The 14,253-nt window shown below is 52.3% G+C and overlaps 1 protein-coding gene across 1 annotated transcript in view; it reads right to left on the bottom strand.

Moving 5' to 3' along the window:
- Window positions 1-13,628, bottom strand: part of LOC142273621 (putative ubiquitin carboxyl-terminal hydrolase MINDY-4) — a gene marked incomplete at both ends in the record, with an annotated part of 45,870 nt that extends 32,242 nt beyond the window's left edge. The window contains 4 exons of the mRNA XM_075332538.1: window positions 2,321-2,384; window positions 4,169-4,273; window positions 12,599-12,678; window positions 13,512-13,628. Of these exons, the coding sequence (XP_075188653.1) occupies window positions 2,321-2,384; window positions 4,169-4,273; window positions 12,599-12,678; window positions 13,512-13,628 (366 nt within the window). The remainder of the gene's footprint in view (window positions 1-2,320; window positions 2,385-4,168; window positions 4,274-12,598; window positions 12,679-13,511) is intronic.
- Window positions 13,629-14,253: the final 625 nt, after the last annotated feature.

Raw genomic sequence — 14,253 nt, forward strand, 5'->3', positions numbered from 1 at the left:
GCAAATTCTGTCCCCGTCACCGGGGCAGGGTTCACAGGCGCCTCTGCCTGGGCTACCACCACCATAGGCTCTGGCTGACGAAGTGCCACTGGGACTGAACATTGCACACAATGAGAGTCGTTGGAGCCTGCTGGTAGATTAGCCCCACATGCTGTACAAGCAGTGTATACAGCCCGTGCCTTGGCACCCTTGCGTTTTGCGGATGACATGCTGTTGTCTCCTCAAAGCAATATAGGGTGTACAGCCAAGAAGCGACCTTACAGTGCAGTATATAAATATATCTAGACACAGCCGTGTCTATGTACAGCGAAAAATATAACACTGTGGCACTAGTGGGGCCGCACGTATGTGCTGCTTACCGCCCGCTTAGCGCGGGTGTGTGGTCGCCAGAAACCCCTAGCCTGGGTCCCCCAGAGCCTGCGTCCGTTCTCCAGCCAGACTGCATGTGTATAATGGCTGCCGGCGTCCTGGGGAGCTGCAAGCCTGGGGGCGGGCCTAGGGCGTGCACAGAGAAAAAGCGCGAAGCCTGTGTCCTACTGTGCTCAGTGAGAGGGCTGGAGCATGTAAATCGTGCCCCAGCCCTCGGCGCTGCCGATTGAATAACGTCTCTCCCCTACCCTGATTGACAGGGTGGGGGGCGTTAACGAAGCGGAGCTAGGCCGCAGAAAGCCGGGGACTAAAGTTAGAAGCGCCGCCGCCGTAAAAGCGCGGTCGGCGCGACCCCGGCGCACTACAAGTCGCAGCTGCGCCGCTGCTCCAGGGGCGGTCTGCGCGGCGATCCACACACATAAAGTCCCCCAGTAATCTGCGGGGACTATAAGCCCAGCGCACAGCGCTACAGTCCCCGGCGCACTAGCACACCCAGCAAGCCTGGGGTGCGCGTGGTCTGCCATACGGGGACACAGAGTACCTGAAAGTTGCAGGGCCTTGTCCCTGAACGGCACTCCCGCTCCACATCCAGCAGGTTCTATGGGTCTGTGGATGGAGCCCGGCCTCAGGGCTTGGTGGCCGGTAAGATCCCACTTCCTCAGAGCCCTGCAGGGGGATGGGGAAGGAAAACAGCATGTGGGCTCCAGCCTCCGTACCCGCAATGGGTACCTCAACCTTACAAACCACAAGTGGGGTAAGAAGGGAGCATGCTGGGGGCCCCATATGGGCCCTCTTTTCTTCCATCCGATATAGTCAGCAGCTACTGCTGACTAAACAGTGGAGCTATGCGTGGATGTCTGACCTCCTTCGCACAAAGCAGAAAACTGGTGAGCCAGTGATCCCACTGGGGGTGTATAGCCAGAAGGGGAGGGGCCTTACACTTTTTAGTGTAATTGCTTTGTGTGGCCTCCGGAGGCAGTGCTATACACCCAATCGTCTGGGTCTCCCAATAGAGCGCCGAAGAAATAAAATTCTGTCTGCCGGCAGCCACCACTAGAGGGAGCTCACTGCATACAGTTTATACATTGCACTCAATGAGAACAGTGTATACAGTAAATGCCAGAGCTCCCCCTGGTGGTGGCTGTAAGAAGACAGAAGTTTAGCTCTTAGATTTATATAAATATAGAGGATTTTATAGGAAACAGACCCCAATAAAGAGAAATTGTGAAATTAATCATTGGGGTCTAAACAGTAAGAATGTGAGTCTGACACTCCACATTATGCCTCCTTTGGTGCTTCTGAGTTACACAGACAGACTGGCATTGACCAGCTGTGTGCTCATTAGTGATCAGGCTGGCAGGAGTTCATTTCTGCTAGAATGCTGATTACCTCATCACAGTCACACCCCACCTTTTAAAGATGAAGGAGACAGTTTTTCTATGCCGACTATAGCTTTAGCTACACCGGTCCGTGTGCTGTTGTATTCCAGTCCTGCTGGTGATTTTACTGCTTTGTGTGGGGAGTTCTTGTGGATTTCTCTCGTTGGTTCCTCCCTGCTCTTATTTTCCTCCTTATCCCTTGTTGTCTAATACCTCTATGTGGGCATGCTGTATGATCGAGTTTTGGTTTCTCCTGTTTGTCCTTATCTGTGGATTCTAGTACTCCCGTCCTGGCCCTCCCCTGGGGTTACTAGATCAGGGCTGTCCAGGAGAAGGCAAAGAAGGCGGCCCAGACATCATCACCATCAGACGTATCTCTGGGATCAGGGACAGCTAGGGCCTCCCTAGTCTGAGGGCCAGTTTAACAGCCCTGGTCCCCAGTTAACCCATCATACCCCGTGATAACTTCAGGCCTACGCTCTTGCACATGGCATCTCACCAGAAGAACCCAGGCTGTTGGTGTGTACATGACACCCCTGTGCTCCATTACACACGACCGTTCAGTGACTTACACTTTCTAGGATCCCATCAGCTCTGTATCTTCCAGCCGGGGTGAACTGCTGCCTTCCAGACGACCTGCAAGATGAGAGCAAGACACATGATTCCTACTACCAGTCCTGTAATCCAGCATCCTATAATCTGGCATGATCACATGGGACCGCTGGGATTACTCCAGATCCAAAGAACTATTAGCTCTAATCCCTCCATTACACAGACCTCATAGAAGCATAGTGTAAGGGATGAGTCCCAGCAATACGGGCATGCAGGCAGCGTGCGGTCATCTCTTCCATGTGATGGACAAGCTGTAGACCAGGGGTCTCAAACTCGGCCGGGTGTATGGGCCGCACAGAGAAAAAAATAATTTCCGGGGGCCGCATTCTTTGCAGGACAAAGTGACATTTTTATTGGCGCCATTGTTTTTTCTCTACACTGTTTTTGAACATTTTTTTGCTTATTTATTATAACAAAAAGTGCACATTTTTTTGTTTAAAATATATATATATAAACATTTTTGATGGCGATAAAAATGTCATACTTTATTTTTGTTGTTTACATTTTATCCCTTTCTTGTAAGTAATATAGTTTTACGATTAGCACAATATAATCATTTTGGCGAACATCTTTTAGTATTGTACCCCTTCCTGTGGCCCTTCTTGAAGTAATGTTCCCATCCTTGTCCCCATCCTGTAGTAATGTGCCCCCTCCTTGTCCCAATCATGTAGTAATGTGCCCCATCCTGTAGTAATGTGCCCCCTTCTTGTCCCCTTTTACTAATGTACCCAATCCTGTAGTAATGTGCCTCATCCTTGTCCCCATCCTGTAAAAATGTGCCCCATATTGTGGTAATGTGCCCCATATTGTAGTAATGTGCCCCATCCTGTAGTAATGTGCCCCATGTTGTGGTAATGTGCCCCATATTGTAGTAATGTGCCCCATCCTGTAGTAATGTGCCCCATCCTGTAGTAATATGCCCCATATTGTGGTAATGTGCCCCATATTGTAGTAATGTGCCCCATCCTGTAGTAATATGCCCCATATTGTGGTAATGTGCCCCATATTGTAGTAATATGCCCCATATTGTAGTAATGTGCCCCATATTGTAGTAATGTGCCCCATATTGTAGTAATGTGCCCCATCCTGTAGTAATATGCCCCATATTGTAGTAATGTGCCCCATCCTGTAGTAATGTGCCCCATATTGTGGTAATGTGCCCCATATTGTAGTAATGTGCCCCATATTGTGGTAATGTGCCCCAGCCTTGTGCCATTTTACTAATGTGTCCATCCAGGTCCATTCCTTGTAGTAATGACCCATTTACTGAACCTCTACTTGTAGCAATGCCCCATCCTGGTCCCTTATTGTTACACACACACACACACACACACACACACACACACACACACTCTTCTCACCTGTCCTCCATTCCCTCTGCGTCCTCATCCCTGCTTCTTGCGGCCCCGGGCACGTGCTCCCCTTGATGATCGCGGCAGCTGTCAATGCTTTATCTGAAATTCAGATGAACATATTGCTGCCGCCACTCAGAGTCAAGGTCTCTCTGCACTATTCCAATGGCAGCCACCGACGAATCAGAGGCAAGCAGGTGACGTCACACCCATCAGCTGCATGCCTCTGATTGGCCAGCGGCAGGCAGGCATTGGAATAGTGCAGAGAGAGCGTCACTCTACGCGGTGGCGGTAAAACGTTCATCTGAAATAAAGCAGTGACTGCTGTGGCTCCTGCACTGGCCGCGACTGTCAAGGGGGGCCGCAAAAAGCAAGCTGAGGGGACGCATGCGGTCCACGTGCTTGAGACCCCTGATGTAGATAATCACCAGTCTCATCATACCCATCTCTACTCACAATGTGACGATGGCTTCCTTGCCATCCCCGGCACGCCACAGCACATCGGCGAGGGCTTTGCACAGGCAGCTCGTCCTGACAGGGTCCGACGGCTGCAGAAGTCGGCTGAAAACATAATAATAAAGAAAAAAATAAATGAATGAAACCCCTGACGATGCGCATAATGGCGCCGGCTCCCCCCCCCCCCCCCGCCAGCATCCTGGATACTACCGTACAGTAATGTCCCATTATAGCGCTATCCCACCGGGATGTCTAATAATGAAGCAATAAAGCGAGTCCGGATCCGGATAATGTATAACCCCGACCTCCGCCGCGTCCGTATCACATTGTATACAGTGCAGCGCGGGGTCAGGCTTCCTGTATACAGGCGCCAGGTAGCAATGTAAGGAAATCACTCCATTATACAGGAGGCAAAAGTCAGGACCTCGACCCATTCCTAACCATTATTAATACGGGGGCTTTTGGGATTGTCGTAAGGCGCAGTACGGGCTGGAATTTTGTCTTCTGAGCTCCCACCTCCCCCAGGGTCACGCGTGTCCGTGTGTTACCCATGGGGAGAGGGGAAAAAAAATCACTGCCAGACCCCACTAACGTCATCTGTCGGGAGAACACCTTACAAATAATGTAATTATCCGGTTCTGCTGACTTTAGTGCAATGTGTCTGGGGGTCTCTGCACATTATCTGACGATACGCAGGTCCCAGGTATCTGTACAGAGACCCCTGCAAGGATCGGGGGACATGGAGCTACATTTACAGCTGGAGATAAGCAAAACCATTGCAAAAGAACAGATTTTGCTACAAAATTCTCCAAGAATTCAGATTTTAACAAATGGTGAGAGGGACAGGCTCGCTGACGTAGCGTTACTCACCTCTCTGAACCCGCCACTGATTGTCTGCAGCGGTCAGGTGACTCTATGGATGGAGTATCATCGGAGTGGCGGTGTTGGAACGGAGGGGGTTCAGATTGGTGACTTATTTTTTCTCCATTTTACAAGGACCCAAATATTTTTATTATTTATTATTTATTTCTACCTCTCAATGCTTCAGTACTCGTAATTATAGTGCTCTCCTGAAGAGCTGACACTCTGGACTAGAAGCATGGTCACACCGCCGCCTGTCTGACCCGAGCGCTCCCCCATGTGGCAGCGCTGGGGGTACCAAAGCTGGCTCCTTGCCTAAGAAACTGGCCACCCCTGAGACTGCAGAAGTGGCCAGTAACCAAGGCAACAAGCAGTAAACTATAAAAGGTAAAAGAGGTAAATTGTAAACTTGCTTCTTATTTATTTTTAAAAAATATTTTCCAGACAATCCCTTTAAGACAGAAGAAGGGAATTTTGTTACTTACCGTAAATTCCTTTTCTTCTAGCTCCTATTGGGAGACCCAGACGATTGGGTGTATAGCACTGCCTCCGGAGGCCACACAAAGCAATTACACTAAAAAGTGTAAGGCCCCTCCCCTTCTGGCTATACACCCCCAGTGGGATCACTGGCTCACCAGTTTTAGTGCAAAAGCAAGAAGGAGGAAAGCCAATAACTGGTTTAAACAAATTCACTCCGAAGTAACATCGGAGAACTGAAAACCGTTCAACATGAACAACATGTGTACCCGAAAAACAACCAAAAATCCCGAAGGACAACAGGGCGGGTGCTGGGTCTCCCAATAAGAGCTAGAAGAAAAGGAATTTACGGTAAGTAACAAAATTCCCTTCTTCTTCGGCGCTCCATTGGGAGACCCAGACGATTGGGACGTCCAAAAGCTGTCCCTGGGTGGGTAAAGAAATACCTCATGTTAGAGCTGCAAGACAGCCCTCCCCTACGGGTAGGCAACTGCCGCCTGCAGGACTCTTCTACCTAGGCTGGCGTCCGCCGAAGCATAGGTATGCACCTGATAATGTTTGGTGAAAGTGTGCAGACTCGACCAGGTAGCTGCCTGGCACACCTGTTGAGCCGTAGCCTGGTGTCGCAATGCCCAGGACGCACCCACGGCTCTGGTAGAATGGGCCTTCAGCCCTGATGGAACCGGAAGCCCAGCAGAACGGTAGGCCTCAAGAATTGGTTCTTTGATCCATCGAGCCAGGGTGGCCTTAGAAGCCTGCGACCCCTTGCGCTTACCAGCGACAAGGACAAAGAGTGCATCCGAACGGCGCACGGGCGCCGTGCGGGAAATGTAGATTCTGAGTGCTCGCACCAGATCTAACAAATGTAAATCCTTCTCATACCGATGAACTGCATGAGGACAAAAAGAAGGCAAAGAGATATCCTGATTAAGATGAAAAGAGGATACCACCTTCAGGAGAAACTCCTGAATGGGGCGCAGCACTACCTTGTCCTGGTGGAAGACCAGGAAGGGAGCCTTGGATGATAGCGCTGCCAGCTCAGACACTCTCCGAAGAGATGTGATCGCTACCAGAAAAGCCACTTTCTGTGACAGTCTAGAAAGTGAAACCTCCCTCAGAGGCTCGAAGGGCGGCTTCTGGAGGGAAACTAGCACCCTGTTCAGGTCCCATGGATCTAATGGTCGCTTGTACGGGGGTACGATATGACAAACCCCCTGCAGGAACGTGCGCACCTTAGAGAGTCGTGCTAGACGCTTCTGAAAAAAGACGGATAGCGCCGAGACTTGCCCCTTAAGGGAGCCGAGCGACAAACCTTTTTCTAACCCAGATTGTAGGAAAGAAAGAAAGGTAGGCAATGCAAATGGCCAGGGGGAAACTCCTTGTGCAGAGCACCAGGATAAGAATATCCCCCACGTTCTGTGGTAGATCTTAGCGGACGTGGGCTTCCTAGCCTGTCTCATGGTGGCAACGACCCCTTGGGATAATCCTGAAGACGCTAGGATCCAGGACTCAATAGCCACACAGTCAGGTTCAGGGCCGCGGAATTCCGATGGAAAAACGGCCCTTGGGACAGTAAGTCTGGTCGGTCTGGTAGTGCCCACGGTTGGCCGACCGTGAGACGCCACAGATCCGGATACCACGCCCTCCTTGGCCAGTCTGGGGCAACGAGTATGACGCGGCTGCAGTCGGATCTGATCTTGCGTAGCACCCTGGGCAAGAGTGCCAGAGGTGGAAACACATAAGGGAGCCGGAACTGCGACCAATCTTGCACTAAGGCGTCTGCCGCCAGAGCTCTGTGATCGCGAGACCGTGCCATGAAGGTCGGGACCTTGTTGTTGTGCCGGGACGCCATTAGATCGACGTCCGGCCTTCCCCAGCGGCGACAGATTTCCTGAAACACTTCCGGGTGAAGGGACCATTCCCCTGCGTCCATGCCCTGGCGACTGAGGAAGTCTGCTTCCCAGTTTTCTACGCCGGGGATGTGAACTGCGGATATGGTGGAGGCCGTGGCTTCCACCCACATCAGGATCCGCCGGACTTCCTGGAAGGCTTGCCGACTGCGAGTCCCCCCTTGGTGGTTGATGTATGCCACCGCTGTGGAGTTGTCCGACTGAATTCGGATCTGCCTTCCTTCCAGCCACTGCTGGAAGGCTAGTAGGGCAAGATACACTGCTCTGATCTCCAGAACATTGATCGGAAGGGTGGACTCCTGCTGAGTCCACGTACCCTGAGCCCTGTGGTGGAGAAAAACTGCTCCCCACCCTGAGAGACTCGCGTCTGTCGTGACCACTGCCCAGGATGGGGGCAGGAATGATCTTCCCTGTGATAATGAGGTGGGAAGAAGCCACCACTGCAGAGAGTCTTTGGCCGTCTGGGAAAGGGAGACTTTCCTGTCCAGGGATGTTGACTTCCCGTCCCATTGGCGGAGAATGTCCCATTGAAGTGGGCGCAGATGAAACTGCGCAAACGGAACCGCCTCCATTGCCGCCACCATCTTCCCGAGGAAGTGCATGAGGCGTCTTAAGGAGTGCGACTGACTTTGAAGGAGAGCCTGCACCCCAGTCTGTAGTGACCTCTGCTTGTCCAGCGGAAGCTTCACTATCGCTGAGAGAGTATGAAACTCCATGCCAAGATACGTTAGCGATTGGGTCGGTGACAGATTTGACTTTGAGAAGTTGATGATCCACTCGAACGTCTGGAGAGTCTCCAGTGCAACATTCAGGCTGAGTTGGCATGCCTCCTGAGAGGGTGCCTTGACAAGTAGATCGTCCAAGTAAGGGATCACAGAGTGTCCCTGAGAGTGCAAGACTGCTACCACTGCCGCCATGACCTTGGTGAACACCCGTGGGGCTGTCGCCAGACCAAATGGCAGAGCTACGAACTGAAGATGGTCGTCTCCTATCACGAAGCGTAGAAAACGTTGGTGCTCTGTAGCAATCGGCACGTGGAGATAAGCATCTTTGATGTCTATTGATGCTAGGAAATCTCCTTGAGACATTGAGGCAATGACTGAGCGGAGGGATTCCATCCGGAACCGCCTGGCGTTCACATGCTTGTTGAGCAGTTTTAGGTCCAGAACAGGACGGAATGAGCCGTCCTTTTTTGGCACCACAAAGAGATTGGAGTAAAAACCTTGTCCTTGTTCCTGAAGAGGAACAGGGACCACCACTCCTTCTGCTCTTAGAGAATTCACCGCCTGCAGAAGGGCATCTGCTCGGTCGGGATGTGGGGAAGTTCTGAAGAACCGAGGCGGAGGACGAGAACTGAACTCTATCCTGTACCCGTGAGACAAAATGTCTGTTACCCACCGGTCTTTGACCTGTGGCAGCCAAATGTCGCAAAAGCGGGAGAGCCTGCCACAGACCGAGGATGCGGAGGGAGGCGGCCGAAAGTCATGAGGCAGCCGCCTTGGAAGCGGTACCTCCGGCTGCTTTCTTGGGGCGTGAGTGAGCCCGCCAGGAATCTGAGCTCCTTTGCTCTTTCTGAGTCCCCTTGGACGAGGCGAACTGGGGCTTGCCCGAGCCTCGAAAGGACCGAAACTTTGACTGCCACTTCCTCTGTTGAGGTTTGCTTGATCTGGGCTGGGGTAAGGAAGAGTCCTTACCTTTGGACTGTTTAATGATTTCCGCCAATTGCTCACCAAACAGTCTGTCTCCAGATAATGGCAAGCTGGTTAAACATTTTTTAGAAGCAGAATCTGCTTTCCATTCCTTTAACCACAAGGCTCTGCGCAAAACTACAGAGTTGGCGGAAGCCATTGCGGTACGGCTCGTAGAGTCCAGTACCGCATTAATAGCGTAGGTCGCAAACGCAGTCATTTGCGTAGTTAAGGACGCCACTTGCGGCACTGCTGGACGTATGAAAGAGTCCACCTGTGCCAAACCAGCTGAAATAGCTTGGAGCGCCCACACGGCCGCGAATGCTGGAGCAAACGACGCGCCAATAGCTTCATAGACAGATTTCAACCAAAGGTCCATCTGTCTGTCATTGGCATCTTTAAGTGAAGCCCCATCCTCCACTGCAACTATGGATCTAGCTGCAAGCCTGGATATTGGAGGGTCCACTTTTGGACACTGGGTCCAGCGTTTGACCACGTCAGGGGGAAAGGGATAACGTGTATCCTTAAGACGTTTGGAAAAACGCTTGTCCGGATTAGCATGGTGTCTCTGGATTGATGCTCTGAAGTCAGAGTGGTCCAGAAAGGTGCTCAATTTACGCTTGGGATACAGGAAATGGAATTTCTCTTGCTGTGCAGCTGCCTCCTCTGCTGAAGGGGCTGGGGGAGAAATATCCAACAGCCTATTGATGGCCGCTATAAGGTCATCTACCATGGCGTCACCATCTGGCGTATCCAAATTGAGTGCGGTGTCAGGGCTAGACTCCTGATCACCCACCTCTGTCTCATCATATAGAGACCCTTCTCGCTGAGACCCTGACCCGCGTGATGACGTGGAGGGTCTCTCCCAGCGAGCTCGCTTAGGCGGCCTGGGACTGTCATCGGAGTCAGAGCCCTCAGCCAGTGATGCCTGGGACCCCCTTGAAGTACGGATTAGTTCCAACTGAGGGGGACCGGGGAACATAGGGACAGTAGTGTCCATGGTCTGAACAACTGGCCTGGACTGCAAGGTTTCCAGGATTTTTGTCATAGTCACAGACATTTTATCAGCAAAGACTGCAAATTCTGTCCCCGTCACCGGGGCAGGGTTCACAGGCGCCTCTGCCTGGGCTACCACCACCATATGCTCTGGCTGACGAAGTGCCACTGGGACTGAACATTGCACACAATGAGAGTCGTTGGAGCCTGCTGGTAGATTAGCCCCACATGCTGTACAAGCAGTGTATACAGCCCGTGCCTTGGCACCCTTGCGTTTTGTGGATGACATGCTGTTGTCTTCCCAGAGCAAGATAGGGTATACAGCCAAGAAGCGACCGTACAGTGCAGTATATATATATATATAGATATCTGGTACAGGAAAAAGTACACCAATACACACTGTGGCACAAGAGGGGCCAGCACTAAAGTGCTGCTTACCGCCCGCTAAACGCGGGTGTGTGGTCGCCAGAAATCCCTAGTCTTGGGTCTCCCAGAGCCTGTGTCCGTCCTCCAGCCAGAACTGCATGCAGGAATGGCTGCCGGCGTCCTGTGGAGGGGGGGGCGGGCCCTGGGCGTGCTCAGACCAAAAGCGGGAAACCTGTGTCCCACTGTGCCCAGTGAGAGGGCTGGAGCATGTAAATAAGGCTCCAGCCCTCGGCGCTGAGTAAACGTACAGCGTCTCTCCCCTTCCCTGATTGACAGGGAGGGGGCGGGAACGAAGCGGAGCTAGGCCGCAAAAGCCGGGGACTAAATTTATAAGCGCCGCCGCCGTAAAAGCGCGGTCGGCGCTAAGTCCCCGGCGCACTACAAGTCCCAGCCGCGCCGCCGCTCCGAGAGTGGCCGGCGCGGTAGTTCCCAGCACATGAAGTCACACAGCTAAGCTGCTGTGACTCAAACCCCAGCGTTACTGTCCCCGGCGCACTAACACACCCAGCAAGTCTGGTGTGTGCGTGCCCGCCTGAACGGGGACACAGAGTACCTGAAAGTTGCAGGGCCTTGTCCCTGAACGGTACCCCGGCTCCTTATCCAGCAGGTTCAATGGGTCTGTGGACGGAGCCCGGCCTCAGGGCTTGGAGGCCGGTAAGATCCCACTTCCTCAGAGCCCCTCAGGGGGATGGGGAAGGAAAGCAGCATGTGGGCTCCAGCCTCCGTACCCGCAATGGGTACCTCAACCTTACGAACCACAAGTGGGGTAAGAAGGGAGCATGCTGGGGGCCCTTTAGTATGGGCCCTCTTTTCTTCCATCCGATATAGTCAGCAGCTACTGCTGACTAAACAGTGGAGCTATGCGTGGATGTCTGACCTCCTTCGCACAAAGCAGAAAACTGGTGAGCCAGTGATCCCACTGGGGGTGTATAGCCAGAAGGGGAGGGGCCTTACACTTTTTAGTGTAATTGCTTTGTGTGGCCTCCGGAGGCAGTGCTATACACCCAATCGTCTGGGTCTCCCAATGGAGCGCCGAAGAAATGATAAATGTTCCTGTCACTTAAACTGACAGTCCTGTGGTTTCTGGCAATAGAAGGTCGCAGCGTTTGGCTGTGCAGAATGCTCCCTGACTTTCTATTGTTCCTGCTGTCAGTATTCATTGTACTAGGTAGCTTTCCTACTGGGCTTTCATCTCTCCCTTTCTGACCTAGGGGAGCTCTCCTTCCACCCAGCTGCTAATTATCAGTATTTCCGTAGTGCTTAAATACTTCCATCTTCCCTGGACTGGTGCTTGTGATATTTTCAGTTCATTCTAGCTCTGGTTGCAAGTAGGTGGCTTGCATTCCTCTGTGGTATGGTTACTGAACTTCTACCTGAGTCATCTGTGGATAAGTAGTTCATGCATTTTCCCCGTGTGTCTTCCTTGTGTCTTCTATAGTGTTAATTGGGGTTGACAAAGAGCTCATCCCACCTGTTCCTTATTTAGGGTCCAGCACTAGGGATACCTAGAATCAGGACCCAGCAGGAGCTCACCTTCCACCCAGCTGATGATCATCAGCATTATCTTGGTGCTTATATACCCCTTCCTTCCTTGGACTGGTGCTGGTGATATTCTTCAGTTTATTCAAGCCCTGGGTGCAAGCAGATGGCTTGTACTCCTCAGTGGTATCGTTGCAGAAGCTTTGCTGAACTTCTACCTGAGTCATATAATAAGTATTTACATGCTTACCCTTGCGTGTCCTCCTTGTGTCTTCTATAGTGTTTAGTGGGGTTGCTGAAGAGCTCACCCCAATCGTTCCCTATTTAGGGCCCAGCACTAGGGATAGCTAGGGTCAGGTATCCCGGTGCACAACCTATGTAAGGTGGTGAGGGACCCCAGGGACCAGCAGTAGGTTTGGTCAGGGGTCACCATCTCCCTCTTCTGTAGACGCAGGGGTCCCCTTCCCTTTCGCCATTTGCTTGGTACTTCCCCGTACCTCGCGTGACAGTTCCCCAATGACATTACAGTAGCAGGTAAGGATCCAGCAGTTGTCCATGTTCACCAATGCTGGATCTCCACCTGCGTCTCTCACCTGGTGTCAGACTCCTTCCCGAAGAGCAGATGCTTCAGCATACAGGCCTGCACGGCAGCCAGGACCCCGCAGGGACCACCCTGGAAGAAACAGTCACACAGTAAGCAAATCACAGACCCCCATCAGGAATAATGAGGGTCCTCGTATAACGAGCGGTCCTAAATGTAACATGGAGGCCTCTGACGTCACGATTCTCGTCTGCGCTGATCATTCGATATTGTGACTACTTTTTTCCATCCTGTCGGGCAGCGGGTGCAATTGTTCTTCTTATTGGTGATGGTACAATACATCGGATATTTATAAGACGCAGAAGCAAAAATGTAAAGTGAGGTTTATTCAAAAGGGATCGAAAAAACAAAAATGGCGCCTCCCCTGTCCACAGGTCATGTCTGATATTGCAGCTCAGCTCCATTAAAGTGAATAGGACTGAACCGCAATCTCACCCACAGCCTGTGGCCGGTCCGGCATACGTCGCTTCTCATGAGCGTTCCCGATGGGGGTTTCCAGGTACTAAGAAGCCCTCCCTGGTGGTCAGTGACAGCACGTCGCGGGGCGAGGGGGGACTAGTCAGGACGAGCGATGCTGCGAGGTGTAAACGCATTTGTGATGGACGGATAATGAGGACGTCCCGCTCCGATCCCTCCGGCCGCACAGAACCTGCAGCGCACAGTCCACATTTTACAGCCTTTTCAGCCATAAGTATTGATACACAGAGGCCGGACGCTGCCCGCAACCGCGGCACTGGCGCCTTCCACAGCTTTCACCCAGACACAGCGCTACGCTCCATCGGTCTGCGCCCCGGAGACTTACAATATGCCCAACACATGAACAGCCGCCGGATGACTGGTAAATGCACAGGTGTTTCCTGTACGGGGTATATAGCAGCAGTATACGGGGGAGGGGAGGTATATACCTTCTTCTGTACGATGCCGTACTTCAGCTCCTCGGCGCTCGTGAACGTGAAGCTCTGGAGTTTCCATTCTTCACCGAAGCAGCGGAGACACGACCCGAAGAGAACCCGCTTCAGATCCTGCAACAGAGAAGCCATATATACATATATACACAGCAGAGAAGCGGCAGCGACCGCGAGACGTCTCCTCTATACACACACACAGCAGAGAAGCGACAGCGACCGCGAGACGTCTCCTGTATACACACACACACAGCAGAGAAGCGACAGCGACCGCGAGACGTCTCCTGTATACACACACACACACAGCAGAGAAGCGACAGCGACCGCGAGACGTCTCCTGTATACACATATATACACAACAGAGAAGCGACAGCGACCACGAGACATCTCCTGTATACACACACACACACAGCAGAGAAGCGGCAGCGACCGCGAGACGTCTCCTCTATACACACACACAGCAGAGAAGCGGCAGCGACCGCGAGACGTCTCCTGTATACACACACACACAGCAGAGAAGCGACAGCGACCGCGAGACGTCTCCTGTATACACACACACACACAGCAGAGAAGCGACAGCGACCGCGAGACGTCTCCTGTATACACACACACACACACACACAGCAGAGAAGCGACAGCGACCGCGAGACGTCTCCTGTATACACACACACACACAGCAGAGAAGCGACAGCGACCGCGAGACGTCTCCTGTATACACATATATACACAACAGAGAAGCGAC

Source organism: Anomaloglossus baeobatrachus, unplaced genomic scaffold (genome assembly GCF_048569485.1).
Source record: "Anomaloglossus baeobatrachus isolate aAnoBae1 unplaced genomic scaffold, aAnoBae1.hap1 Scaffold_3649, whole genome shotgun sequence".
NCBI lineage: Eukaryota > Metazoa > Chordata > Amphibia > Anura > Aromobatidae > Anomaloglossus > Anomaloglossus baeobatrachus.